Source organism: Adiantum capillus-veneris, chromosome 29, assembly GCF_014529385.1.
Source record: "Adiantum capillus-veneris isolate H3 chromosome 29, ASM1452938v2, whole genome shotgun sequence".
Taxonomy (NCBI): Eukaryota; Viridiplantae; Streptophyta; class Polypodiopsida; order Polypodiales; family Pteridaceae; genus Adiantum; species Adiantum capillus-veneris.
Genome location: NC_140959.1, coordinates 11667406 through 11694604, shown reverse-complemented (window position 1 = coordinate 11694604; position 27199 = coordinate 11667406). Strand labels below are relative to the sequence as shown.

Genomic DNA, 27199 nt, shown 5'->3' with positions numbered 1-27199 from the left:
GAAAATTAGTTTTAATTTTTGGGTTTTAACACTATTTTTCTCCATTTTGGGTTGGAATTTCTCCTTTTCCCCTTGCCCTCAACTGGAATTTTTTAGATTGAAAATGGCATGATATTAAGCTGAGACACATTTTTCCCGAGCACTGCTTGAGACCTAGACGTTCAAAACACCGTGGATTTTTAAGGAGCCAAAATGGACCATTTAAATGTTGACCATGATAAAACTATCCAAACCCCAGCTTTATTGGACACATGGAAAGCGAGGGTTGCTTTCGATGTTTTCATCACTTACCTCATCGGTGTCTTTTTGTACTTTGTTGTAAAAAGCTAGTACTTTCAACTTTCCCAAATTTCCACTTTTTCCATCTCTTTTTTGGCTTGAATGTTAATATAATATCCAAAACTATTGTCACTTTTAACTTTTTCTGATGCGGTGTGTGTGTGTGTGTTTAAGTGGAAGGTTTAGCTTGCGGGCCATGGCACTTGCGCGCGAGGCCGACTACAAAGCCGCTCGTAATAAGCAACATATACGTAATTGGTAGAGCTATCCATTGTTCGGGGAAAATCATTTTCACAAACATACAAAAATCCCTCCAAGACAAATCTGAACCGGAAAATTTATAATACTAACCCGTATTTATGCAAAATTACACTATTTTTCATGTATTCTAAGCGGAATGTTCCCCTTGTTGCCCTCTTCTCGATCGGCTACTTTGATTTTGCAACCGGCTCAAGGCTAAACTGAAGCACACTTTTCTTGAACACTGGAGCTATCGTAAAGCGGTAACGATGATGCTCCGTCACGTCATTCTGGCCCATGGGAAATTAGTCTATTGAACGTGACTTGTGCAATGTGAATTTGACATTGTGAAACGATCCAAGTCCAGCTTTTCCAAGACTACAAGTCCCAATTTCCAAACTGAGGTAATGCTAATGATAACCTTTATCTCTTGTATTCATAAATTATGACTACAGGGGATAAACAATGCATATTTCCCTTTGCAGGCACGTTTTCTTGTCAAATGAACAGAAGAGCGTGCTTTTTTCCTTTTGCAGCACGTTTGCCTAAAATTCTATAAGACTGACTGGCCACCACAAACCCGTGGCCTGCAAGTACTTCCAAGCGATCCTTCCCTTCCTTCCCCTTCACAGGAGATTAGTAAAGCATTAGCAACTAGTCCATATCTGATTTCAACTGCCCAAGTCCACTTTTAAGCAGCTCGCCGCCATAGCTGCACAAATCTGCTGAGAAATCAAACAATTAGCAGGTGTTTAAGGCTCAGATCATAAGGCCACTACTAACAGCAGCTGATTAATACCACCATGAAGAGGGACCAGCTGCAGAAGGAGAGACCCCCGCCCCTGAAGATAATCAAGCATCAAGATGCAAGCTTAATTCCCCGAAAGAGACAACCGGTGATCATACATACATACTCTCCTGAAGTAGTAACTGTAGATGCTTGCAATTTCATGAGAATTGTGCAGAGATTGACAGGGCCAACAGCCACCTCTCCACCACCGAACAAGAAGGTGAAGCCGTCATATGCAGAGGAACCATCGTTGATCAGCATCGAGAGCCCGCAGTCGGAGAATAACACAAGCCTTAATCACATGATCAATGATTTGCCAGATCAAGGAGAAGGTTCACAATCTTACAGAACCTTTGATTCAGAAGGAAACCCCACTTCTGATGAAATACCGTTTCTGCATACACATGGTTGGGGTAGCCCAAACCGTAACCCTAACAGTAATGAAGCCTTTAACCCTGACAGAATTGGAAACCCTAACCCTAATTCTGTGCTTACAGCATCTGCAAGGACAACGCTTTTACCTCCATTTGTGAAGCCAACTCCATTTCTGAGCCACTGCGGCTCGTTTAAGCAGACCTCTGGTTGCTTGGGTGAGCCCTCATCGCCCTTCTTGTGGTCTCCATCGCTCTTTGATCTCTCCCCGTCCAGGCTTCCCTCACCTTCCACATTCCTCACCCAGGTCTCCCCGTTGCCTGACTTCTCCGCTTCTTTTGTTTCATGAATTCTTTTTATAATCGATTGTATTCTTTATGTGTGGTGGCCAGAGAGAGAGAGAGAGAGAGAGAGAGAGAGAGAGAGAGGAGATTTAATGTCGTTGTGCTCTCAAAAATCTATCTGACAAGTCTTGAATTGTGGACTCTGGAGAGAGAGAGAGGTGTGCTCAGAATTCGGATGCCAACCACATCTCTAGCATTATTGCATACAAACTTTAACAGTCTTTCTCATGTCAGAGAGGAGTGCATAGGAAGCATTTGTAGCTTTATCCAAAATAGTTATATTCCTGCTAAGCCAGACCTGCCATAGGTAAATGCCGCTTCATTGATTCCATGGGCAGATGTCCATCTTAAAACAGCTTCCAAGTAGAATTTCTTCATTGGTGGGGGTGGAGTGGGGCTACTCCGTCATGGAGAATCTTTAACAGTTGCTTGTTCTTGGGGTGGATGAAGGAGAGATGAGTTACAGATTTCTCCTCTATCTGGCATCTCTGGCAAAGATCTTGAGTATTTTTTACCTTATTTGCTCTGACTCCAATCCAAAGACCATTGTGAATGATTAGCCAAAGAATGATGCTGTGTTTGGTTGTGGGAAAAACCCATACGCACTTGAATCTGTAGCTCCACTATTTCTTGCTCTAGTTAACCTTCAACCTTTGGTTGAGCTTCACCTGGAGATCTCTCCCTAAATCCTTGGCCTATACAAAGCCCTTGTATATAACTATAGCAGTATCCTTCAGAGATTTAGCCTTATGGCTGGATGAGGGGTTGGATGAGAACCTGTTCAGAAATCTGAGTATGATGTCATCAACCCATTTAGCAGTGGCAGTTGAAACAAAAAAGGTAGACTTAATGGTCTCAGCATCCATCCATTTGGAGCAGGGCTAGAAAAATACATTTTTTCTAACCAAAGAAAATAAGGGCAAACTTGAAATTCTACCGGTTTTTAGGTCAAAATTTGAAGCTTTTGCCGGTATTTACACTAAAACTTGTGTAAATTTGCCGGTTTTCTTCAAGGCAAGCTCAAAATCTAACCGGGATTTCATGATTTTAGGTTAGAATACACTCTACCCCGGGTTTTTTCTAACATTGATTTGGAGTCTGTGTACAAATCCTTCCAACACCTCATGCCTTTTCTGAAACACACATGGGCTCTTCTTGATGGCAAGTCTGGATGCTAGTTGACCTATCCAGATTAAATCCTGCAACATGAAATGAAATGCATATAGGTTGTCAGGGGGGAGTAACTTACCCATCTTGAGGCTTTCCCATGCTTCCCAAAATGTGCAAGCTGTTCGACGTGTCCCTTTGTATTTCATCATGGATTGGCACAATATTACTTCTCTGAGATTGGCACATTATTTCATCATGGATTGGTACGTTTATTAAAACTCTCAAAAAGTGCTCAGACAATGATAACATACGACGGCTCCGAATTGAACGTCGATTATCTCAATCTTTTGGATTTTTCAAAACTAAGATTTGGCGCTCAACGAGGTGCATTGAATGTTATTCTTCTCCTCAGTTTCGCGTCTCTCTTGCTTTCCGCCTGCGCGCAGTCTCTTCCCTTGAGCTCTCTTCCATTTTCTCTACTCTTGCGCTCTCCTCTGTTTTGAGCTTTCTCATTCACCAAGTTGTCTCAATGTCATTATCATCTTCACACAGAACTCAGACGAGGAGTCAAAACGATGTGTATCATATGCATATCGAACTGTCCAGAGAATACGAGCCCCTCCAGAAGAAGAATAAGCGAGGCATCCTTTCCGAAGCTTCAAAAGAGAACTTCAGACTTCAAGGTAAAAAAAACGTCGATCTTCGGGTGGATGGCAGGATGTATCCTGAGCATCCTATCACCAACTCAACTCCACCGTTCAGAAACATAACGTCATTGCTTAACTACGTAGGAGACGGTTATTTTGGTTTATATGGCTACACCAAGCATTTGGCGGCCAGAAGTGATATTCTTAAGCTTGAGAGAGACCTTGCACACAAAGAAAACTTTTGCTTGAAGCAAACTGTGACAGAGTGCGCTCAGCAACTGAAAGGCAAGGACGAAAGCATCACGCAGCTCACGTAGGATCTCAGAGAAAAAAATACTGTCTTGGGTCCTCGGTTAAGAGAACGACGCTTACGAGACATTGAACAGCTGAACTAGGTTAGTTCTGGGGGTTTGAAGAAGAGGGTTAAAGCAATCAAGTAAGATTATCATTCAAGCAGGTTTAATTCATCTTTACATTTGTAGTTTTATATCTTAATTTTCATTTTTATGCTTAGATCGTTGCTACATCCTCAGTCAAATATTGACACAACACACCAACTTCTTCAATTCCTTATGGTCTGATCCTAAGATGCAAAGATGTCGTCGGACTTTTGGACGATAAGCGCTACTGCAAGATTGTTGCTAAGCAACTTGACACTCTTTTGAAACAGAATCAACTCCAAACACGTGATGTTCAGTCAATTCTGGATGAAGCCAAAATATTCAACAAAGGTTATTCTGCAATTTTTAGGTATGTCTGGTGTTTGAATCAATTGTCTTCACCTATCAAATCAAATGTCTGCAATTTTTAGGTATATTGGATATGTGTAGCATTTGAAAACTTGAAAATAGTCCATTTACTTAATTTTCTGTTTACAGAACTATGCAGCAACAAAGTAAGAAGTTCAATCTCAAGCACACGTTGGTGCCAAATCCTTTCTCTGGAGGTCAACCAGGAAGTGCTTCGGACATTGGGCACTCCTTTTCACATTGAAGCAATGTACAGATCGCCATCAGCAGAGGAAGTGGTCTATGACAAATACAATAATATATTTTATGATTTAGTAGCTTTGTAGACATATATTGTTCAATTGTTCGAGGTTTCTCAAGAGGAATGCAATGGAGTTTTGAAGTTTGTGCTTAAACTGGATGAGTGCGAGCTAGTGAAAGAGACAAAGGTTGAGCGTGTCACAATAACACTTATAAATAGAGCATTAGATGAAAGCATTGCTTCAGACGACCCTCGAAACTTTAGCGTGCAATCCGAAAATAATATTTTATTATTGTCTGGTCCGCAAGGCCAGGCTAGCTCGTCTGCAGTGCAACCGTCAACATCACAGGTGATTCCGAGCAAGACCATGCCGCAATTACGGGCAACAATGCGAAGAAGAAGATACGAGCAGAATAGGAGCGTTCTACTCGAACTTCGTAAGCCCTAAAAGCACATTTCATTGGCAATACCTAAACTGCCATTCCAAAGAGTTGTTCGCAAGATTTGCGAGCAACACAACTTGAATTTCCGGTGGTCTCAAAGTGCAATGGGGTGCTTGCACGAGGCCGCCGAGGATTTTTTTGTAGAGCTTTTCCAGGACAGCTACATTCTCTCGGCCCACGCCCATAGGACAACATTGATGCCGCGAGACATCAACACACTTCACCTTCTTAGGTTCAGGTATGACAAAACAATATCCCCTGCCAGTATTTCAGACCGAAAGATGGACAATATTCTTAGAATACCACCTATTGACAAGGTCAAAGTTCATGAAGTGTCTACAAAAATGCATCAATACAGCACCTGTCTCAACACCAAGCGGGACACAACAGAAGACGATAGTGAAATATTGGAGAAGTTACGGCTTGAGATGATGGAGGAACAAATGGCAGATGCCATCAACGATGCCAAGGCTGATGATTTGTCATTGTTGTTTCCCTATTTCCATGTTGGTCTTCCTCTGTGGGGACGCATTCTGTATTTTCCCTATCACCCCCACGAGATTGCAATTTTATAGAACAAGACGAGGGAACTCACAGACTCAATCATCAATTGCTTGCTTTGGTGCGTGCTATTCTTTTTTTCACAATAAATTCTTTTAATATATTGAATTTTGTATGACACGAATTTCTTTACAGTTTTGTAGTTTCAAATTTGCCTTGGAATATGCATGATGATGTCGTCGTCCTTGACTCTAACCTCTCGGTCGTTTTGACGGCGGAGAATACATCTTTAGTGGAAGTAGTTGACTGGTTCCAGTCAGTGAACATGAAGATGGCAAAAAATTTTGTTCTGGCTTATCATGAAGGATACGTAATGTTTTCAATAGTAAAATTATTTTATCTTAAACTCTAATTTGTTGTGATAACATATGTTTTGCTTATGTTTATTTGTAACAGCGCGCTCATTGGAGTCTTGTTCTCTTACACCTTGAACGAAACCAGTGCTACCTTGCTAATTCATCCCATGGATTTCATGGTGAAGTACGTAGGTAAGAGGTTTTGAATTTTGTTCGACATCGCATAGAATTTTGTTAAAAGTCGCTTATGAAATTTAATTGTATTTTGTGCAGATATATTCGGAAGCTTGTCTCTACTCTTGAAGCTTTAACGCAAGAGCAGATATATGATAATCTTACGATTATTAGTTGCAAAGTCCCTAAGCAGGACGATGCCTACTCTTGTGGATGGAGGGTCTTAATCAATGCAGAAAGTTTGTTAGGGGTCATGCTTGATGGAAGTCGTAGAAGTGTAAGCATTTGACATTCGTTTATAGATTTGTATCTTAATAAGTTAGTAGCTATGTTAATAAACATGATGTTCTTAACGCAGGTAAGAAATTTGGCAGATTATTCAAAGGCTGATGTTTCTTCGTTTAGAAACAGAATGATTGAAAACTTGATCAATTGCGCGACCATGCGTCCAGACGGAGCACGTGATGCTTTTATCCCGTCAGCACCAAGGCCCATGCCTAGGCCTCCGCCGACAAGATACCCCTTGTCTGCCATACCAACACAAACACATATCAATATCTCCCCAAATGCCTCCCCAACCCAAGCTCCCACCAGCTCTCGTCCTCAAGAAACAGCTCCAGAACCCTCAAACCCCCCACCCAACATCTCTCCTGCTCACGAAGCAGCTCCGCAGCCCCCAAACCCCCCACCCAGCACCTCTCCTACTCATGAAGCAGCTCCAGAGCCCCCAAACCCCCAAGCCACCACCTCTCCTCAACCTCAACCAACAGCCCCCACATCACCGCACGCACAAGATTAGAAAGAGATTATGAAATGTACTTTTGACAAATTGATTACAAGCAGTGGATTGAAATTTGACTTTTGTTTTGATTATGGTTCAAAGTTTACAAAAGGTTGTGTACAGCTTTCCAAAAAATTGGGAGAAAGAGGATCCAATGGTGTTTGGTAATGTAGAGAGCTGCCTTTGTCGAGTAATCTTTGAGAATAGTATTTGAATCATTGTGTACAGTTAGTTCACTATTTCAAGTCTGTCCCTAGTAATCTATGCACAAAGAGTCGTATTTTCTTGTCTATGAGGTACCTGCAATGCAAAGTACGTGATAAGACATTGGGATACATGAGCACGATAGAAACATCAACGTATAAAAGTAATACATGTAGCTTAGTACCTTTCGCATGTTACACTTGAAAACAAATTTTGAAGGCAAATTGAGATCTTACTCATTTAACAGATCCTCTCGAACCTGTCTTAAAGTGACATTTGATCTGACCACAACAACTGTAAGCAAATAATTTGAAAACCATATCTCGATGGACATCAAGGGATTAAAAGCATTGTCACTTAAATCTTGATCCATAGCTACCAACTGACCATTCACTCGATGCCACCTCATGTAGTAGAAAGAAACTATAAAATTATATGATGTTATCATACACTTGCACACAACCGAGCGCTCGTCAACTTTGCACAAAATGCCTTCAGAATCACTGACATCCCAATTATCATCCAAAAAATCAAGGCAAGTTTGGGATTTGCAGATGAACATGGTTTCTGTTTTCCTAACCTCCTCATCGTGGAAGAAATCTATAAAGACATGTGATGGCATAAATAGATTGACTCGTACTTGCCTGCTTGCAATGTTTGGTCGCAAACACTTCAAAATTTCATGATGAAGCTTGAGTCTAAAACACTCAGAGGTTTTTGAAGTTGGAACTGGCCACTTTGGGGAATCTTGTTGGGGAAGAGGGAAAGGTTTCAAAGTGCCAAATCCATGGACAGAGCAAGGGGCGTTGTAAAAGTAGTCGTAAAAGAAAACTCCCCTCTCTAAGAGAGCTCTTCTCGCACTAGTTCTGTACATAAGTTCTCCCACCGAAGCATGAAAAGCATCAAAAATACCAATTATGCACTCAACTAGTTGCCAGTCTTCTTTGTTAGAAGGATAAATATCTGCAAAAACAAAAGATAAGAGAATGGTCACAAGAAATAGTCAACAAAATAACTTGAAGGATCTTTAAAGACTTTTTAGCAATATAGTAGTCACACAGTTTGGTCTATGAGCAGGAAACCCCAAAGGTGACTGTTGTAGTCGTAGTTCAGAGTGCATATATGCATGCTCAATGAGCACCTCTTTCACTGTCTTTCCCGTTTGAGACAAGCGAAAATCTTTCACACATCCTTTGTAGTTGTTGATGAATTCATTTGACATCCGTTTTCTTCTTCTTGTTTGAAGCAGAACCCAACTACCAATGGTGACTGTGGTAGACATCCAGCGACCATGGTCTAAGTCAAAGCTGTTGAATAGTTCCACAGATTTAACAGAGGCGGATGGTCGTCGTGGTTGTCTTCCTTCCATCTCTGCTTCTATTAGCTGCGAAGTGACACTACGCAAAAACGATAGGAGAAAAGAGGCTCACTAGTTTACACAAGAAGTAGTAGCTTGAAAAGTGTTCATCAAAAGGTGTGCCTCATTGAATGTGAGTTATGGCACATTCGGCGTTCGTCGGCCATGGCAGGGGAATAATTTGCACAAATCGCGTTGTATCTTCTTATTCAGATCTTTTTAACAGAAAAAAACTCTTTTTTGAAAACGCAAAAAATTTGAGATAAAAATCAAATAAATTGGAGCTACCGTTGTGGTGACTCAAACTCTATTGGTCGAACAGCATTCTCTCTCTAACGCCAAAAAGTCCTTTTTTGAGTCCAAACTTTTCCTAATGATTAACCATCCAATCAAATCTTTGCGATAGCGTTACCTTGATGCCAAGAGTCTAAAGATCTTTCCATCTTTTCAAGAATTTTACATCCAGATCACTAGGGGAGGGATGGAATTTTCATTGGTCTTGAAACTTGTTTTATCATGATTATTTGGGACTCATTGGCTAGGCAGAATTCCTTGAAGCAGCTCCAAAAATGTTTGATGGAGTCCTCTTCATTTCTAAGAAGATGACACCAATCGTCTTCATTTCTAAGAAGATTGTTGGTGTCATTTGCAAATTGTTGGGGGCAGAGCTCCTTTGGAATTGAAATCCCTTTAATGAGATTCTTGCTCATCCCATCCTGAAGTAGCCAACCCAGAGCATCAAAGGTTATGGCAAACAACAGGGGTGCTAGAGGGCAGCCTTGCCTTATAGATCTTGCAAGATAAATGTAATCAATAAGGTCCCCATTAGTTGAGATTTTTGCTACTGCATTTCAAAGAAGCACATGAACAAATCCGATGAAATTTTTGCCAAAACCAATATGAAATAAAGATTGAAGAATGAACTACCACTCCATTCTATCATAGGCATTATCAAAATCAATTTTAAATAAAATAAAGTCCTATCCTGATTCAATAGCATGCTCTATGGCTTCCCACAAAGTGATTACTGCATCTAGAAAGTCCCTTGATGAAACCCTTTTGCTCCTGGAGGGCAATTTTGTCCATGTGAGGGCTGATTCTTCTAGCTAGGAATAATGCAAAGATCTTGTATATAGAAGTCAGACATGAGATGGATCTCTAGTTAGCCAGATCCTCCTTAGGTCCCCTTTTATGGATTATCTTAATGACCCCAATGTTAACGTTGGTAGGAAGAGCTCCTAATCTAACAGCTTCTAGTCAGACTATGAGAAGGTATGGGACAATGAAATCTTGGTAAGATTTATAAAATTCATTAGGGATACCATCTATTTCTGGAGTTTCTCCATCTTTTAGAGCCTTAATGGTTTCTTTTGATCTCCCTCTCTGAAAGAGGTGTTTCCATGATTCTGGCCAGATCATTAGGTAATTTTATCTTCTTGATCTGAGCTATATGAGCTTTTGCATTCCTTACAACCTCATTTCTCGGGGTGTGTGTGTGTGTTGGGGGGGGGGGGGGGGGGGGGGGGGGGGGGGGGGGGGGTGGGGCTAAGAACACATTAGAATAGTAAGCATGAGCCAGATCTAGGTTTTCTTTATGATTGGAGGCTTTTCCTCTTGTTGAGATGTTGAGAAAAAAGTCCTTACCTTTTTTTTTTTCTTTAACAAATTAAAGTCCAAGCTAGGTCATTGTTAGCAGGAAGGAGCTCTTCCTGCCTAAGGGAATCTTTGAGGTCATTAAGCTCCTGGGGGGAGGATCTATGGAGGACATTTTACTCTCTAGGAGAGAAATTTTGTCCCTAATCATCATCCTTCTACAAGACCTAATTTCCCTAGCCTTTTTCCTACAGTCAGTGAAAAATCTTTGAATTTCTTTGACTGCAGAATCCCAAGCCTTAAAAGAAGTTTCTTTCTAAAGATTCTTGTAAAGCTTCTTTAACCCTGTTTTTGAATGAATGAAGCTTAAGGAGAGATTGATCAAGATGAGGCCATCCTCACAGTAAGACTGATCTAGAGTAGCAATGATAGACAAATGCTCAGACAAGAAAATAGAATTGTCTATTTTGAAGTTAATGAACCAATGGAGTTGCATTAGATCAACAAACATATAAAAGCTATCTAATCTAGCTGCTCTGTAATACTCACCTAACTGTTTCTTACTCCAAGAGAATCATGTGCCCTCTGAGATATCTACTAGATTAAGATTCTCCACCATATTGTTCCATTGAGTTTTTTCTCTCCTAGACAAGATCAATCCTTGACTATTGTGTCTATCCTACAAGGATTCTACATTATTGAAGGCACCAGCCAGTGGAGTTGGATGAATAAATACTGACAACAACGTAAATGAAAGCATCAAAGAACTCTATACCAACCCAACTTCCCCTTGGAGAGTAGAGGGTTTGTTTGACACATCCACAGTATTTAGCATGGATTTCAATGGAAGCTCCTCCTCTACCTTGTTGGTGACTTGTGTGGAGCCAATTGAGCTAAGTACCCAATCTTTTGAGATTGAATTCAAAGAAATTTCAATCATCCATTTCTTTATTCCAGCAGCTTTAGAGGGGTCTGTTATCCCTCTACAATTGTAGCTTAGGACAATTAGTTTAAGAACCTTCATTTCTTATTGGATTTGACAGGTTTAAAAAGAACAACAGAGGCTCTGTTAGGGTCATGGTTCTTTTATTTCTTTCTCTTGGACTTGGCTTTGCCTTGATTGGGCAGTGCTTCTTGTTTAGCTGATGACACATATTGGTGTCCTCAAGGCAAGCATGTTCTTCTCCTTAATATCTTCTATCTCCAGTTCTCTTTCAAAGCTGATTGGGATCTTCCACCTGCATCTCTGAAATTTGAGCGTTAGGGATGGCCTCTTCATCACTTTCAAAGGAAAATTCTTGAGAGAATGTACCCCTTGTTATTAGGTCCATAACTTGGGGGTAGATCTTGAACCATTGGGGCTTTCAGATTCAAATCATGAGGGAATGTTTGACTATCTTTTCTTTCCTTTGGCTGACCTTCATCATTCTGTGGGAAGGGGCATTTTGTTCTGAATGATCCTTGTTATCAGCGGGGATATCATAGTTAAAGGGGTCAAAAACATCTTCTAGAAGGGCATGGAATGCTTGACCTTTAGGGGGATTGTTTCTTGAGTTCTTAGGGGGTCTGTAGGAATGTTTTTTTTGGGCTTGCTGGAAGGGCTTCTCTATATCCTCAAGATTTGATTTTTCAGGTTCCTTTGGTGCTAGATCTTGACAGTATTTTATCAGATGACCCTGCTTCACACAATGGAAGCAAGCATTAGGAAGGTTCCTATAAAAGACCCTTTGGATATGAATCCATTACCATGTGGAGTCTTTGATAGGAAATTCAAATTTGAGATCGTGCTTGGTATCAACCTCAATAAGGATTTGGGGATCCCATTTGGGCTTGATTCCCCCTCTGGCTTTCAAACCTTGCCAATTTGAGCACCTAAGTCTTTCAGCCAAGGGTAAAAATCAACTGGTAGATCATGGAAATCTATCCAGATGGGAACCTTGGTAAGATTATCCCCTCTAGGGTTGATATCCTCATACCACTTGAAGACAGAGAAAAAGTTCTTAATAATCCAATGTCCTTGTCCCATGATTGGAGGGCCTCATTAGCATTGTCAAAGAAAAATAAGTAGTAGTTATTAGGCAGGTATTGCACATGGTTAGGTTTAATATTTCTAGATCCCTATTGTTGGTTGATCCACTATTTGAGAGTTTTTTCTAAGGGCATGATGCCATGACATAGCCCTATCACTACTCTCTTTTGGAGTTAAGAGTACCAGGTTTGTAGCTCTTTAGCCTCAATGATTAGGGTACTATCATTGTTTGCATTGTTAGTACAGTGTTCATCCCAGATTTCCTGCGTATGGGATAGGGCGGGGGAGGGGCATCTAGAAGGAGCAGGGAGGCTGTGGAGACATCTCCTGCCAAGAAGGCTCAGGGGATGTAGGCTTGACTGATAGGGAATCATTATGATCAAACAAAGTTTTCTTAAATTCATATAGGATTATTCTCTATGTTCTGCCAAACATTACCAATATTAAGGTCTTGCATACCTGAGACTATTGAAGGGAAGGGTGTAGGGGGGCTCTAGAAGTTTTCCCTGACGCCACCATGGCAAAGAGAGGCATGACAACGGCAACACTCTGAAAGAGGGGATGGTTATCTACACCTTGAGGACCTTCCCTTAACTGCATTCGTGAGAGAAACTGGTCAGATCCCCACTGGGCTAGTAGCATGGCTATTGGTGGTTGAAGAGTCGGGGCGAAACTCTCAGTCTACGCATTCTGGAGGACATGCCTCGTTCCCCCCAAAGGGGAAAGGGGAAGGTCCACTCAGAAGCATGTCGGTAGGGTAGGGCGGAGAACGATGGGGGTACTGAGCTACGTTACAAATCTACTCTTGGTTCCACATCAAATGTTGCATCTTACAGTTGGTTGGTGCTCAAAGATGTTGTTTTAGGTTTTATTGCAACCCTACCTGCTCTTGGTGTGGTTCCTCCTATATATAGTGGCAAAAGGAGAGAATTAATTCAAAGTAATCATTGCAAGTAGAGAGAGAGAGAGAGAGAGAGAGAGAGAGCTTGGAGGCCATCCACATTTTGAAGTGGAGTGCACACAAATCTGGGGGATGCAGGGCCGTCGAGGAGTAGGCCACATGGAATTGCCCTCTCTCTCTCTCTCTCTCTCTCTCTCTCTCTCTCTCTCTCTCTCTCTCTCTCTCTCTCTCTCTCTCTCTCTCTCTCTCTCTCTCTCTCTCTCTCTCTCTCTCTCGTCTTGCTAAGACTGGGTTCAGACTAAGCCGCGAGAGTGATGCAGCATGACTCGCTATCGAATCCTGTGGCTGCATGTCAGCAAGCCTGTTCACAATGGGCGACGTCATCGATGTAGTTTAGATGCCAGTGCACGGAGCAAACGAGCCGATTGTCTTCCGACCCCCCCCCCGGGCCCAAAGTTCTTCCACCCTCCACGTCAACGAATAGACCCGCTAGTGCAACGTTCCTTTCCTTGAGTTTTAATTAGAAACTATCCCCACCCACACCTCCCGAAAAAAAAAACCAGCTCAGTTGGATTCCAACATTCACAAAAGGAACCCCCCCCCCCCCCTCCTTCTTATTCCTTATAAAATGACTCAAAGTCTTCTATTGTGAGCCTGTCACATCAACACAGAGATCAAGGCTATGCTCTTTACTTGATTTTTGCAAGGAAATCATGATATCTGGCCTTAGGGATCTAACATCAGATGGCCTTCAAGCTCTCGACTTGCGACATTGGCGCGCGATTTTGAGGCTGCAAATCCCCTTTATTGTTGGTGCGATAGATGGTTCCCACATCCCCATCATTGCACCAAGGGACAACCATGTTGACTACTTCAATCGAAAAGGTTTCCACTCTAATTTGCTTCAACTAATCGTATCTACTAATTGTTCAATATGGAATTTTGATGTTGGATGGGCCGGATTAGTGCATGACTCCTTGAATTTCACTAGAAGTGAGCTAGGACAAAGATGTGCAAAAGGGGAGCTAGGAAACTCTCATCTAGTTGGTGATTGCGCTTATCTAGCACGGCCATATATGCTAGTGCCTTTCAAAGGGTGCAAAGAAGGGCTATCACACCTCAAGTACTAGTGAATTTCCTTCAATCAAGTACAAGGATGCCAGTTGAGAGAGCTTTTGGAATGTTGAAGGCAAGGTTTAGAATTTTGTTAAAAAGATGTGACATGAATCTACGCTATGTGCCAGATCTTGTAGCAACTTGTCTTGTGCTTCACAACCTTTCTATTTTCCATGGAGAATCTTTTGATATGGAGTGGGTGCAGGAGGCAGAAAAAAAATTGGCGGGTCACGGGGCCGTGCGGCAGAGGATCGAAGAGCAGGGGCTACATCCATGATGGAGCTTATGGCAACACGAGAAGTCGGAATAGAGGAGGCTATGGAGCATGCTCAAGGCAGCGATGAAGGAGGTTCCAATGACCTTGGAATAGGGTCCGAGAGGCAAGACAGTATTGCAAAGGCAATGTACAAAGAGCAGGCACGGATGAATGTCCAAGAAATTTTTGGAAATGATGCTTTAGAGGAAGTAGATTCATCATCATCTTCAAGTTAGAGCTTTTGTAACAAATGCATTCAATTTGATAATTTTAATGCTATGGTTTGTACTATGCTTTGTTGATGCAAATGCTAAATGCTTCTTCCTTTCACTCTTTGTTCCGCCGCCGCCCAATGTTCACACAAGATGCCGGTAGAAAATCGAGTGACTTTTTCTTCCACCCTCTATGTGAACAAATGGGTGTTGGAAGTGTGCATTATGTAACTCTACTACCCGGAAAAGAAAATTTTGGAGCCTCTCTTCTGCCTCCTCAATGTGAACCCAGCCTAAGATGACATCTCTCTCGCATTGGCTACATGATAGTCATAGCCCATGAGCCACACTCTCTCTCTTTCATTTATAGCGCACTGCAAAGCCGGGGCACCATGGCCAAGAGGATAGCAATTCCTCAATTTGTTGCTTCCAGTGGGAAATTGAAGTGGCAAAAACTTTAAGATTGCATATTTTTCTCTACCTTTGATGAGGCGGTAAAGAATCCAGTGGATGCAAGGGTGATTGTGTCATCCAATTTCAAGATGAAAAGTAATCTTTAGGCAAGCGATTACACCAAAACTTTGCTTGCCTCATCAAATTTGGCTCTTTCATTTGCTGCATGCAAGTACTTACAATATCTTGGAGGTGCATGTACAACATGAAAATAAGTGAATTAAAGATCCACATAGCAAGGCTTCTTGTATGCTTCCGCAACAACTTTGACATTTGTTTTAAGGATAACGACTGTGTAAAGTCTCTTCTCTACCAATTTCACATGTTTGACATGGCAACTAACTTTCTTAAAGGGTATGCATTTGATTTTGAGCTCATATCACTAGCTTGTTGGCCGCTTCACCACGTGTTCATCACCCTAATGGTGTTTTTATGAGGAATGTTGACGAGGAGCAACCTTTGACAACAATCATGGTTTGGTTCATTAGCATGAATTCAATCAACTCTTATCTTCAGTAAAGCACTCTACAACAAAAATTTCATAGCTTAGTGCAAACATTGACCACTCTACTTAATTAGTTTATGAACAACATGACCTCACATGCTACACCAACACCTCCACCCACTGGAACTGAAGGAGTTCCAAATTTTACTGGTGGACAAGGGACTCAAGGAGTATCACCTAGTGCTGATGCATTACATGAGGGCATACCTCCATCTTCCCTCAACTAACATTGGCAATAAGCTCAAGAATGTGACGTTACTAATTTACAGGGAGGAAGAGCATGAGCGGAATAAGGACTTTGTGAATACTTTTCTCCACAAGTAGAGTGATATTCACAAACTTTGGCATACCCCCAATTGGTAGATGAGTCTCAAAGAGCCTCATAAACCATCACATGTTGGAGATTTAGTACCCAATTTGGGAAGCTTTCTTCCTAATAGATCCTCATAATCACATATCTTTATTTGACGATTCCCTTCAATTACCTCTTTCTAGCCCAATCTATCACCTACATAGTTATTATAGATTCTATTTGTTAAGAATCTCTCTGGTGAAATTCAAGGGTATCTCATGCACTTGGATGTCCAAGTTATGAATATGCATTGTGCAAGTGCGATTTTCAATAGGGCTTGGTTGCATACTTTGGGTCCCTCTAAGTACGGGTTTGGAGTGAGATTTTTTTCTCTTTTTGCTTAAGTTTCATATTTAACAAAAAAGGTTGCTCCAAACTCTTTTGGAGTAAGCTTTTGAAATGACCTTCTCTCTCTCTCTCTCTCTCTCTCTCTCTCTCTCTCTCTCTCTCTCTCTCTCTCTCTCTCTCTCTCTCTCTCTCTCTCTCTGTCTCTCTCTCTCTCTCTCTCTCTCTCTCTCTCTCCCCCCGAAAGCTGGCAATAAGAATAGCAACAAATTTTTTCTAGGATATTGCAACCCTTGTTGAACAAGGATGCCCGAAAAGCCACAAGTATATGTAAACTAATTAAACAAGGCTATATCTTCCGCTCCCTCTTGCTCTCTCTTTCTGTATATCTGAACCTCGGAAGCACCATCTTGTTGGAAACCACTTTTTTTTTGTATATAGCCCAAGCTCTATCTTGTACACAGCACTGGTGGTTTTTAATTTAACCTCGCTCTCCTTTTTTACCCTGTGGAAATTCGGTCTCGCTCAATAAATATCTCTTGCAAGTAATGAAACCTATCACTTTGACAATTAGTAACTGCACCAATTGAAGCAGAGCCTAAAAATGGCGCATACAACTAGCGTAGACACATGGGCACCGTAAAGATGTCACGGCGGGTTGCATATATAAAAAAGCACAAAGGGCCTGCAAGAGCGTACCCTACTGTGCAACAACACACAACCCCGATTACTCTTATACACACACACACACACACACATCATAGGGAAGTGCTGCTCGTTTCTGCTTCCGGCTTTACAAAACAGTGCATGCATACTTGAGGGATTGCTGCCCTGGTCGTTCGTACACAAGCGGCTCACACACACTCGGCCATACAGTCATCTCAGCAGGCTATTCCAGCTCACAAACAATCATTCATCATCCGGGCGCACAAGCGAAAGAATCATTTACAGCATTGGGAGTACTACACGGTAAGGGAAACTCATGACTTTTTTAGTATTGTGGATCCAGTTACATCGTGGCAAAGTATAGGTTTAATTGCCTGATTTGCATAAACATGGTCTACATAGCTGTGGCTTGTCATGTATAATGGTTTTTTTTTAAAAGAAAGCGCTGTTTTTTTTTTTTAAAGAAACACTCTTTGCATTTCAATATAATGTAAAAATATGTAAATACACATGGGGAAACTGGGAACAAATATTTGCTCTACATAGCATGTTGTATACTTGTGGAGTATGTGTATAAAGGCATAAGATGGGGGAAATTTGAAAAGAAAAAATCCGCATGGTATAAACACTGTCTGCATAGTCCGAAACACTATATTATCTACGTTTGGAACACAGTGTTATGAATATCTCATATGCAAACAATGGACGTTGTCTCGAGATACATGGTTGATAAGCAAGAAACTGGCCAAACTAGGTCTTAACTCTCCATGCAATAAGATAGAGTACACTCTAGGCAAAAATGAAGTTATGTAAATGTAGTTAGTATTGTGTAGCATATATGGTCGTAAAACCGTGAGCAGACTTTTGATTATACCATGGTTTAACTTTATCTGTTATAAAACACAATCTGAAAGATAGTAAGATAATGGTTGAGAAGAACGTAGCAATGTGCATAAGAAAAGGGTTTTTTTATATATACAAAAAGAACTTTTTGAACAATGATTGACTGAATGTAAAATAATGGTAAACATCTACTCATGAATAGCGTTCTGTATGTGTTTTTCTTGGCAGACTCATATCAAAAGTCATTCAAAACGGTCTCAACACAAAGCGTACAGATGACGACCCCGAGCTCTCAGGTAGACTTTCAGTCTACTAAGAGGGTGTTCAACCAGAATTTGGCATAAGTTCTTTTTTAAAGTTTTTATAGACATTGAGAGTTAGTAAGAAAAAGTTAAATTTTATGTATTGGTCTTAAACTATTTAGGAAAAGTCTACTGTAACTTTTTTTGAACTAGGTACTTGTGAAATAAACTATTTTGAAAATGGCATGCTAACTAGTATGCGCATGGAAGAAAATCCTCATGTGAGGCTCCTCAGAGAGGAAGGAAGGTTGAAATTGAAAAACATGTCTAAATACAAACGAAACTCTAGAAAATTTTACTAAAAGGAAAAGACTGTCTAAATGTTTAAAGGTTTGACATAACCGTATCATGGAAATTACGTACATACTTGGTTGGGTGGTTTTAGATTTATTTTTTAAAACAAAAATCCTCATGTGAGGCTCCTACAAAAGGAGGGGTGGTCTAGTTTTTGAAAAATGGGTCCACGTACAAACGAAACTCTGCCATAATTTTGGCAAAGTATATCTTATCCTTTATACAACCCCAAAATGAAGATCCTCTTCTAGCTTTTTTCTCTATAAAACCTTTTTTCTATATCTCTCTCTTTAGCCTCTCAGGCTATCATTCTATTTACTTAGAGGGTAGGATGCCCAATCTCACAGGTAGTTACTATGAAAATGTTGTTTTCTAGCTAAGGTTTTTTCAGATATTCTTAGAAACTAGCATCTAGCATAGACCACTAATAGACAAGATCTGGTTTATAAAATTGTACTACAGGGCATGATGCTATCTATCAGAAGCCAAACTATGGGGGATATAACATCCTTTGAGAATGCAAGCCCAAAAACTCGCAAGAGATGCTACCTATCCAATGGAAAGCCACGGCCCTCCGCCATACGTGATTTTTCGAAAGGATGCAAATCAGCCTTCATCATTAAACCGGAAAACCAGTGTACCAGTTGAAATCATGGTAGAGGAAAGTCTACCAAACAAACTTATTGTGGAAAATGCCGTTCAAAAATGGATCGTGCCTGTTAGAGAAGCAAAGAAAAAACTCCCTCGAAATGCATATGAGAGTGAAGGGGTTTAAGGCTATGTGACAGCAATAACAAGCAAAATAGATTGTTTGGATACCTGTCTTCCCATCAAGGTTGCCCATGTTCTAATTGGTTGCTTGTGTTGGATGGTGGCAGGTATAGGTGTATTCTCTCATGGAATCTGACACTCAATTAGTCTCCTACCAGAACCGGATATACCAGCTTAAATTATAAAATTTTGGATTGTGTCGATTTTGTCTTTGTATATTGTCTACTGTTCTTTAGGTCCTATCTATTTTGGGTCAAGTGTCAATATATGGTTCTATAAGAGGGGATGTCAAGTTTAATCTCTCTCTCTTTATTTCCCGAGTTGTCCTTGGTCGGACAACTACCATATATTGAACTTGCCTTCATTCTAAGCTATTTACAAATTTATCTCTGATAACATCCTTCAGGTTGGCTGGATTGTATCTCTCACACAATTTGGATACTCCGACGATAAAAGGTTTCATATCCCACCTATTGGAACACAGTGCCTAATATCATGCTTCAAAGGGACTGACTTTCATAAGAGTCGATCTTCTTGACTATGAGAAAAAGGCAATACATGTTGGAATTAGGGTTGTAGAGAAACACACACAGCTTGGAGAAGACAAAGGAAGCTCAAGGCACACAATAGAGAGTGTGTTACTTAGTGTGCAATGGAAAGATAGATAGCCCTAGAGTGATGGGCGTATATACAATGCACCGGGGAAAAAACCTCCTAAAGAGGGAAAAAATGCCCCGGCGGTCCTAGTGTGTTCACACACATCACTACCACATGTATATGGTACCAAATCCCCCCTAGAGTGATGCGGTGAACGAGAGCTGGCACATGAGTAAAAGGAAGTGCCATGCCCTGAGGACAGGATCAGTCCACAAAGGGGAGTAAGCCCAAAGCTTTGCGAAAAGCTTCAAGCTTCTCACGAGACAATGCCTTTGTGAAAAGATATGCAAGGTTGTCCTCTGTTGGCACATAAGCCAAGCTGATCTCTCCTGCTGAGAGCCTCTCCCTGACATAGTGGTAATGCACCTCACTGTGCTTTGTGCGAGCATGAAAAACTGGGTACTCGCAACTGCCAGTGCGCTCTGACTGTCAGTGTAGATAGTGTTGGCAGTGTCCTGTCCAACACCCAAATCATCCATAAGGCGTCTGGGCCATACACACTCAACCGTAGCTGTGAAGACTACCCTGTACTCAGCCTCACAACTCGAAGTGGCCACAGTAGGTTGCTTCTTGCTCAACCATGATATACATGAACTGCCAAGCATGAAACATAAACCACTTGTGGACACTCGCGTGTCAAAACAACCAGCCCAATCTAAGTCCGAAAAAGCATGTAAGTCTGGCGGCAATGATCCCCCCTTGGGATAAAACAAGCCAAGATGTAAAGTGCCACTACGGTAGCGGAAAATCCTCTTGACAGCTTGCCAATGCTTAGACCCTGGGCTATGCATAAATCTGCTGACCTGTGAGACTGCAGACTGAATATCCGGCCTCGTGTTGCATACATAAATGAGGCAGCCAACAGCAGTTTGGTAAAGAGTGACATCAGCAGGATCGCCAGCATCATGTAGACTCAACTTCAAACCTGTTTCCATGGGAGTGGCAATAGGTTTGCAATCCTCAAGTACAAACTTACATAGCAATGTCTCTATGTAACTTTTCTGACACAAGGCAATACCACCATCACACTGCTTAAACTGTATACCCAAGTAATGATACAACAGCCCCAAATCTTTCATCTTGAAAGTAGCATTCAAATCAGCCTTAAATTCAGCAATATGTCTCTCATTTGGTCCAGTGATCAGCAAATCATCAACATAAAGAACCACGATGAGAAATACATCACCCTCACGCTTTACATACAATGTGCTTTCTGTTGGACTGTTACGCAAGCCTTGTTTGACCAAATGAGTGTCAGCTTTCTCATACCAAGCACGAGGAGATTGCTTCAACCCATACAAAGCCTTGTTACATTTGCACACTTTGTCCTCTTGTCCTTTTATGACAAAACCGCGAGGCTGTGTTACATAAACTTCCTCAAATATGTCACCATTCAAGAAATCAGTAACAATGTCTGATTGATGTACATCCCAACGAAAATGAGCTGCCAATGCACATAGAAAATGCACAGTAGTCATACGACAAGTGGGAGCAAAAGTCTCTTCATAATCTATGCCTTTTTGCTGTGCATAACCTTTTGCAACAAGTCGAGCCTTATGGCGATCAATCTCACTATCCGGCTTGTGTTTCAACTTGTAAACCCACTTCGTACCAATGGCCTTTTGCCCAGGAGGCAAATCACATAAAGTCCATGTGTCGTTTTCTATAAGTGCATCATATTCAGATTGCATGGCAGCCATCCAATTTTTTGAATTCTGTGCTTCATCAAAAGACAGAGGCTCCTCAACATCATGTAAGCTAGACACAACCAAAGCATAACAATCTGATGCATAAGATGCATGGCGAGGGCGTGAACGAGTACGACTAGACAAAGGTGCATCCAATTTACTGTCACGCAAAGTGTGCACCAGCCATTTTGGCATACCTCTAGCCTGCTAATTTTCAGCCCTTTCCTCATCAAGTACATCATGTACATCTGCATCAGTAATAGGCTGATCTAAAACATTTTTAAAAACCCCCATAAGCTGTACATTTGCCTCATTGGAACTTACATTTGTATTTCCACCACTAAAAAGAGGCAACAAAGTGTCATAAATGTCTTGTGAGCTTACATTATTGTCTCTAGTACATGACAGCAAGGCCTGAACAGAATCTTCCACAAACACTACATCCTGAGAAACTAGAATACGTTTTGTTTGCGGATGATACAACCTGTAACCTTTGCTTTCAGCACTATAACCAACAAAAATACATTTGACAGCCTTATCATCCAATTTTCTGCGCTGCACTTGTGGCACCAAAGCATATGCCAAACAGCCAAAAACACGCATGTGCTCAATAGAAGGTTTTCTATCATGCCATGCTTCATATGGAGTAATAGACTGCAAAGCTTTTGTAGGACACCTGTTAAGTACATAAGTGGCACACATAATGGCCTCAAGCCAAAAAGAATGCGGTAAAGCTTGACTTTTGACCATACATCGTGCCATTTCCGTAAGTGACCTGTTTTTCCTCTCAGCAACACCATTTTGTTGAGGTGTATAAGGCACTGTACATTGGTGTTTTATCCCACAACTAGCCAAAAATGCATTAAATTCATGAGACATATACTCCCCCCCTCGATCTGAACGGAGGGTGCCCATAGTACATTTCGAGACATTTTCAGCCATAGCCAGAAATTGTTTGAAGCACATAAAGACTTCGGACTTTGCTTTAAGCGGAAATACCCATGCATGCCTGGAGTAATTATCAATGAAAGCCACGAAGCACAAGTAATTGCCCAAGGACGGAGTTTGCATGGGCCCACAAACATCACTATGCACAAGCTGCAACCTGCATGTGGCCCGAACTGAACCATCCTTTGGAAACTTAGAACGCTGCATCTTACACAAAATACAGCCTTCACAAACATTTTTGACAGGTGCTTCAAGAGGCGGCAAAGAAGCAACCATATCGATTTCTGCAAACGCAGCGAACTGGCAAAATTCAGATGACCAAACGTGCATGCCAAAGTTTTGCATCTGAAATAGCCCTTGAATCTGCAACAGCATTTGCAAAAAAAATTCCACACTTGTCATACAAAGTGAGCTTATACAGCCCACGGCACAGAAGCCCAGATGCAACAATTTCATCACCAAAACTGAGATCATGAATTGTACATCTGTCATCCACAAATTTGACTACAAGTCCAATTCTAGCAAGTGCGGATACAGATAAGAGATTCTTCTTGATCCCAGGTACATAAAGTGCATCAACAAGTGTGAAGGAACTGCCATTAGCAGTAGTGAGCACAATCTTTCCAACTCCCTGAACTAGATAAGAGGCATTGTTGGCACAAGTGACTGAATTCCCATGAGGGACAGACTCGAGAGAGGTAAACAATTCACGATGTGAGGTAATGTGCTTTGTAGCACCACTGTCGAAATACCACACATGTGAATCTGCAGCAACTGACAAGCATGCATCATGGACAGCAGGATTGTAAGTGCACTCTGCGCTAAAAGCCCATTCTGCATCAACATCAGCAACAAAGTCTCCTTTCACAGAAGACTCAACAATGGCTGCATTTGTAGTTGAACAAGAATTTTCAGTGGAACCACCCTCTTTCTTCTTACCCTCTTTGGCCTTCAACTTAGGACACGACTTGATCAAGTGATCATTGGCTTTACAATAATGGCAACGCATCTTCTTTTTGCCCTTATCACCAGAATTACCAGATGAAGTACAGCCAGCAGAAGCATTAGGAACATAATTTTTGCCTCTCGCAGCAGAACCATAAGAAGTGGCTGCATTGCTGTTACCACCCTTTCTTTGAGAAGCAATAAAAGCCCGTTCAACTGCACGCTGCCTAGTCCTGTTTTTTCTGGAAAGTGACTCTTGCAACAGCAATGTGCATAATGCATCAAACTTGACAACTTCAGGATTTCCTTGGGTCATCAGTCTCCAAGTACTAGCAAAAGTCTCGTAGGAATCTGGTAAGGCATCAAGAACAGTCTGCACAAGGGAACTGTCTGAAATGACTTCACCTGCAGAAATAAGCTGCTCATTGATATCCTTGACACTAGCAAGGAAAGTGTCCATATCATCTTCCTCATGCATAATCTTTGACTCCAGCTCTTTACGCAGCAAAGCAATTTTAGCCTCATTGCGGCTTGCATAAAGACCTGCTAAAATATCCCAAGCCTGTTTTGCAGATTTTGCTGAACGGATGTGAGGAACAATGGTGTGCTTCACAGAAAACGCAATCAATGCATGAGCCTACGCATCCTTAACATCCCAACGAGCTTGTTCTGTCGTAGGCAAAACAACTCTAACAGCTGCAATCCTTGCAGCAAGACCTGCAACATCCTCAACATCGCCTACATCCTCAGAACCAAGACGTACATCAATGCCCTGCACAATGTTCCAGACACCCTTTGACACAAGAACATGTTGCATCATATAAGCCCACATAGGGTAGTTGTCCCCATCCAACCTGTCCTCAGCAGCAAACATCTTGAACACATCTGTGTTGTTGTTGTCAGCCATGGTAAATGTTGACCTGATGTGAAAACTGTCCGAAAATAGGAGAAATGGAGCAGGAACAACCTGTGCTATATAGCACAAACCGTAGAAGACTATAAGGCACCTGTTATGCAGAAAATGGCACTGACAGAAATTTTGCACAAAATGACGAAATAGCCTGTGCAGTACTGCCTATAGTGGAAACGGAGGCCGAAATGATCCCAAATCAAAATTCTCAGCACTCCCAGCTCTTAGAGCTATCCCAAAATTTTTGTCGACCTGCGAACGCTCGCCAAAGCTGACTGAAATCGGAGAAAGTGAGCAGGCGTGTGCTGGAGCAGCTGGCGACTAAGCCCAGGAGGACGTGACCTGCTCTGATACCAATTGTTGGAATTAGGGTTGCAGAGAAACACACACAGCTTGGAGAAGACGAAGGAAGCTCAAGGCACACAATAGAGAGTGTGTTACTTAGTGTGCAATGGAAAGATAGATAGCCCTAGAGTGATGGGCGTATATACAATGCACGGGGGAAAAAACCTCCTAAAGAGGGAAAAAATGCCCCGGCGGTCCTAGTGTGTTCACACACATCACTACCACATGTATATGGTAACAATGCAGGAATAAGAGGTTTCAGCTTTAAAAACAACACCTGTTAACGACTGGTTAAAACTCTTAGCCCTTGCCAGAAAAGAACCTACACAACTAATTAGTGCATTAAACTCTTTTCTATTATCATTACGCTTTATTGATGCTCAAGACTATTCAGATTTAGACTGCTATTTTTCATCACTACCTTCCATAGTCAATAAGCTCTATTTTATCAATAATCTCCCTATCCTTCCTCTGGCAATTAGGCAATCTCAAGAGATTGTGCACCCTCTTTTGGATCTAGATCTCTTGGATCAAGAAGAATGGAGGTCCTAGGCCTAACGGATGACCCTTCTTCTCAAAAAATTGTAAGGTCTATGCCCATACATTTTTTTGAAGTCATTCCACTACTCCCTTTTAGACAAGTTGATCTCGACGCTATTCGCCTTGAAAACACTGGGATTTTGAGATATAAATCAATGTGCTCCATTCACAATTGACTCTTTAGCTCTACTTTGTAGTTTACCACCTAATGTGGTTGAACAATGCAAACATCAGCACTTCAATCAAAATATCTACTATTGTAAGATAAACCTTTTACACTAAAACAGATAAAACTGTAAGACATTGACAGTAAAAAGCGCTCTAATACTTCCATGGTAGCCCATACAAAGGGACTATCACTCAATGAGAAAGAAAATGACATTTGAAAGTTCTTGAAGAATTGTTGAAACACATACAGACCATTCATCAAGTGTACTTGTAAGAAGAATCCCGGTTCAAACTGCCTAGCAACGATCATATGGTTTGATCACCTTCTTTAGTTTGTATTTCAAAATCTTTCGAAGTTCTTTCCTTATTCCTCTGGACCCGCACAAGTATATGCTTTCCTTGGATGGGTAACATCTTTTCCCATTGAAGGTTGACATGCGGTAGTGCTCTTTTATGCTCTTCATGAACATCTAATTGATGCATTAAAAGGTTTAGTATTATATACACCAGGAACTCCATTCCTCTCTCGAGTTCAACACCACCCAATTGGTCTAACCATTGACACAATTTTCAAACCCGCTAGAAGTAGGGAACAGATGAAGCGTATTGCTAATACACCAAGCAATACATCATCATCATCAAAATAACCTCGACAATTTCGCAGATCTGAGGACTTTGGCTAGACTCCAAGGATGCTTGAATACAATACAGATGACAAGGTACGACATTTAATTACTAGAACTAATGAATTACAATGGTTTAACCAAGGTAATAAAAGTAAACATCGGTTTATTCACTTAACTTTCATTAATAAATTTATGGAGTTTATACACCCTTACACTTTTTATGATGAACTGTTAAAGGATATTGGAATCAAAAATAATCTTGAGCATTTTCACATTAAATTTGGATGGAAGTACACAAATAATGTTGGCCAATACTTGTATAAAACCTTTGACACCTTTGTTAAACCTTTTGATCTTAATGAACCTTGTGTCTGCCAGAATCAGAAGCGTTTTAGAAATTTCCTAAAAAATTTTGACCATCTTGGTGAGCATGTTCTTACTACTCAACCATCATTCATAAGACACCACACATTAAGGGATAGCATATCCAAAGGCTTTAACCATATCCCTCTTGTCCCTGTACATCTGCATTCAATTAAAGCCGAGTTCAAGAAGGGATGGGAAAAATTATGCCATTTACTAAATATAAACTGTCTCACTTTCATTCAATTGAAGAAAGACTAGAAAAAAACTTCCAATCTATCTTCCCAAATTATACGCATAACCAAATTCCCTGGTTCATGGAAAAAGATATCTTAGACAAAATTGAATTTATCCAAAAACACATTTTTATATGTGGTTTGGAAAAATCAGCCCAAACTCCTGTCTTTATTTGTAAACGAATCATTAGACTTTATGCAAAGAACAGATTAAATTCTTTTGAATTCATGCCTATAAACGAATGCACTAACACCATCATCTCACTCATTAATACAGGATGCAAGGAGTTTAATATTATACCTTCTCATGATATAGGTCTTCCCTATATTATGAGAAATTACAAGATTCACAAGGCAAAGTTCCGTTGGATAACAAATACCCATGATTGTGTGTTCTCCCCTGTGGCTAGTAAGATCACTAAATTCCTTCATGGTTTATCTATTGGGCTTATTGAATATACTAAGAAATTTCAAAAAAACCTTCAAACATTCTCAAAGGTGAATACAAATGCATACTGGATCATTAACAACCAGTACGATGCTGTGATAAACCTTCCCAAACTGATTTACTATGTTCATACATAGGATATTAAAGCTTGTTATGAAG

At 41.0% G+C, this 27199-nt stretch overlaps 1 protein-coding gene and 1 pseudogene across 1 annotated transcript; both read left to right on the top strand.

Annotated features, from left to right (window-relative positions):
* Nucleotides 1-987: 987 nt before the first annotated feature.
* LOC147418760 (uncharacterized) lies at nt 988-7132 on the top strand. Its single transcript, XM_086506114.1, has 4 exons — nt 988-1988; nt 6173-6264; nt 6346-6523; nt 6605-7132. Exons 1-4 carry the CDS (start codon nt 1323-1325, stop codon nt 7043-7045), a joined length of 1377 nt encoding a protein of 458 aa, XP_086362240.1. The 5' UTR covers nt 988-1322; the 3' UTR covers nt 7046-7132.
* A 7159-nt stretch (nt 7133-14291) lies between these two features.
* On the top strand, nt 14292-14719 carry LOC147418759 (uncharacterized; annotated as a pseudogene).
* Nucleotides 14720-27199: the final 12480 nt, after the last annotated feature.

Coding starts and splice junctions, on each gene's coding strand:
- LOC147418760 (XM_086506114.1), top strand. CDS start 1,323: ATGAAGAGGGACCAGCTGCAGAAGGAGAGACCCCCGCCCCTGAAGATA. Junction 1,989..6,172: donor CTTCCACATTCCTCACCCAG/GTCTCCCCGTTG, acceptor TATTTGTAACAG/CGCGCTCATTGGAGTCTTGT. Junction 6,265..6,345: donor TTTCATGGTGAAGTACGTAG/GTAAGAGGTTTT, acceptor TATTTTGTGCAG/ATATATTCGGAAGCTTGTCT.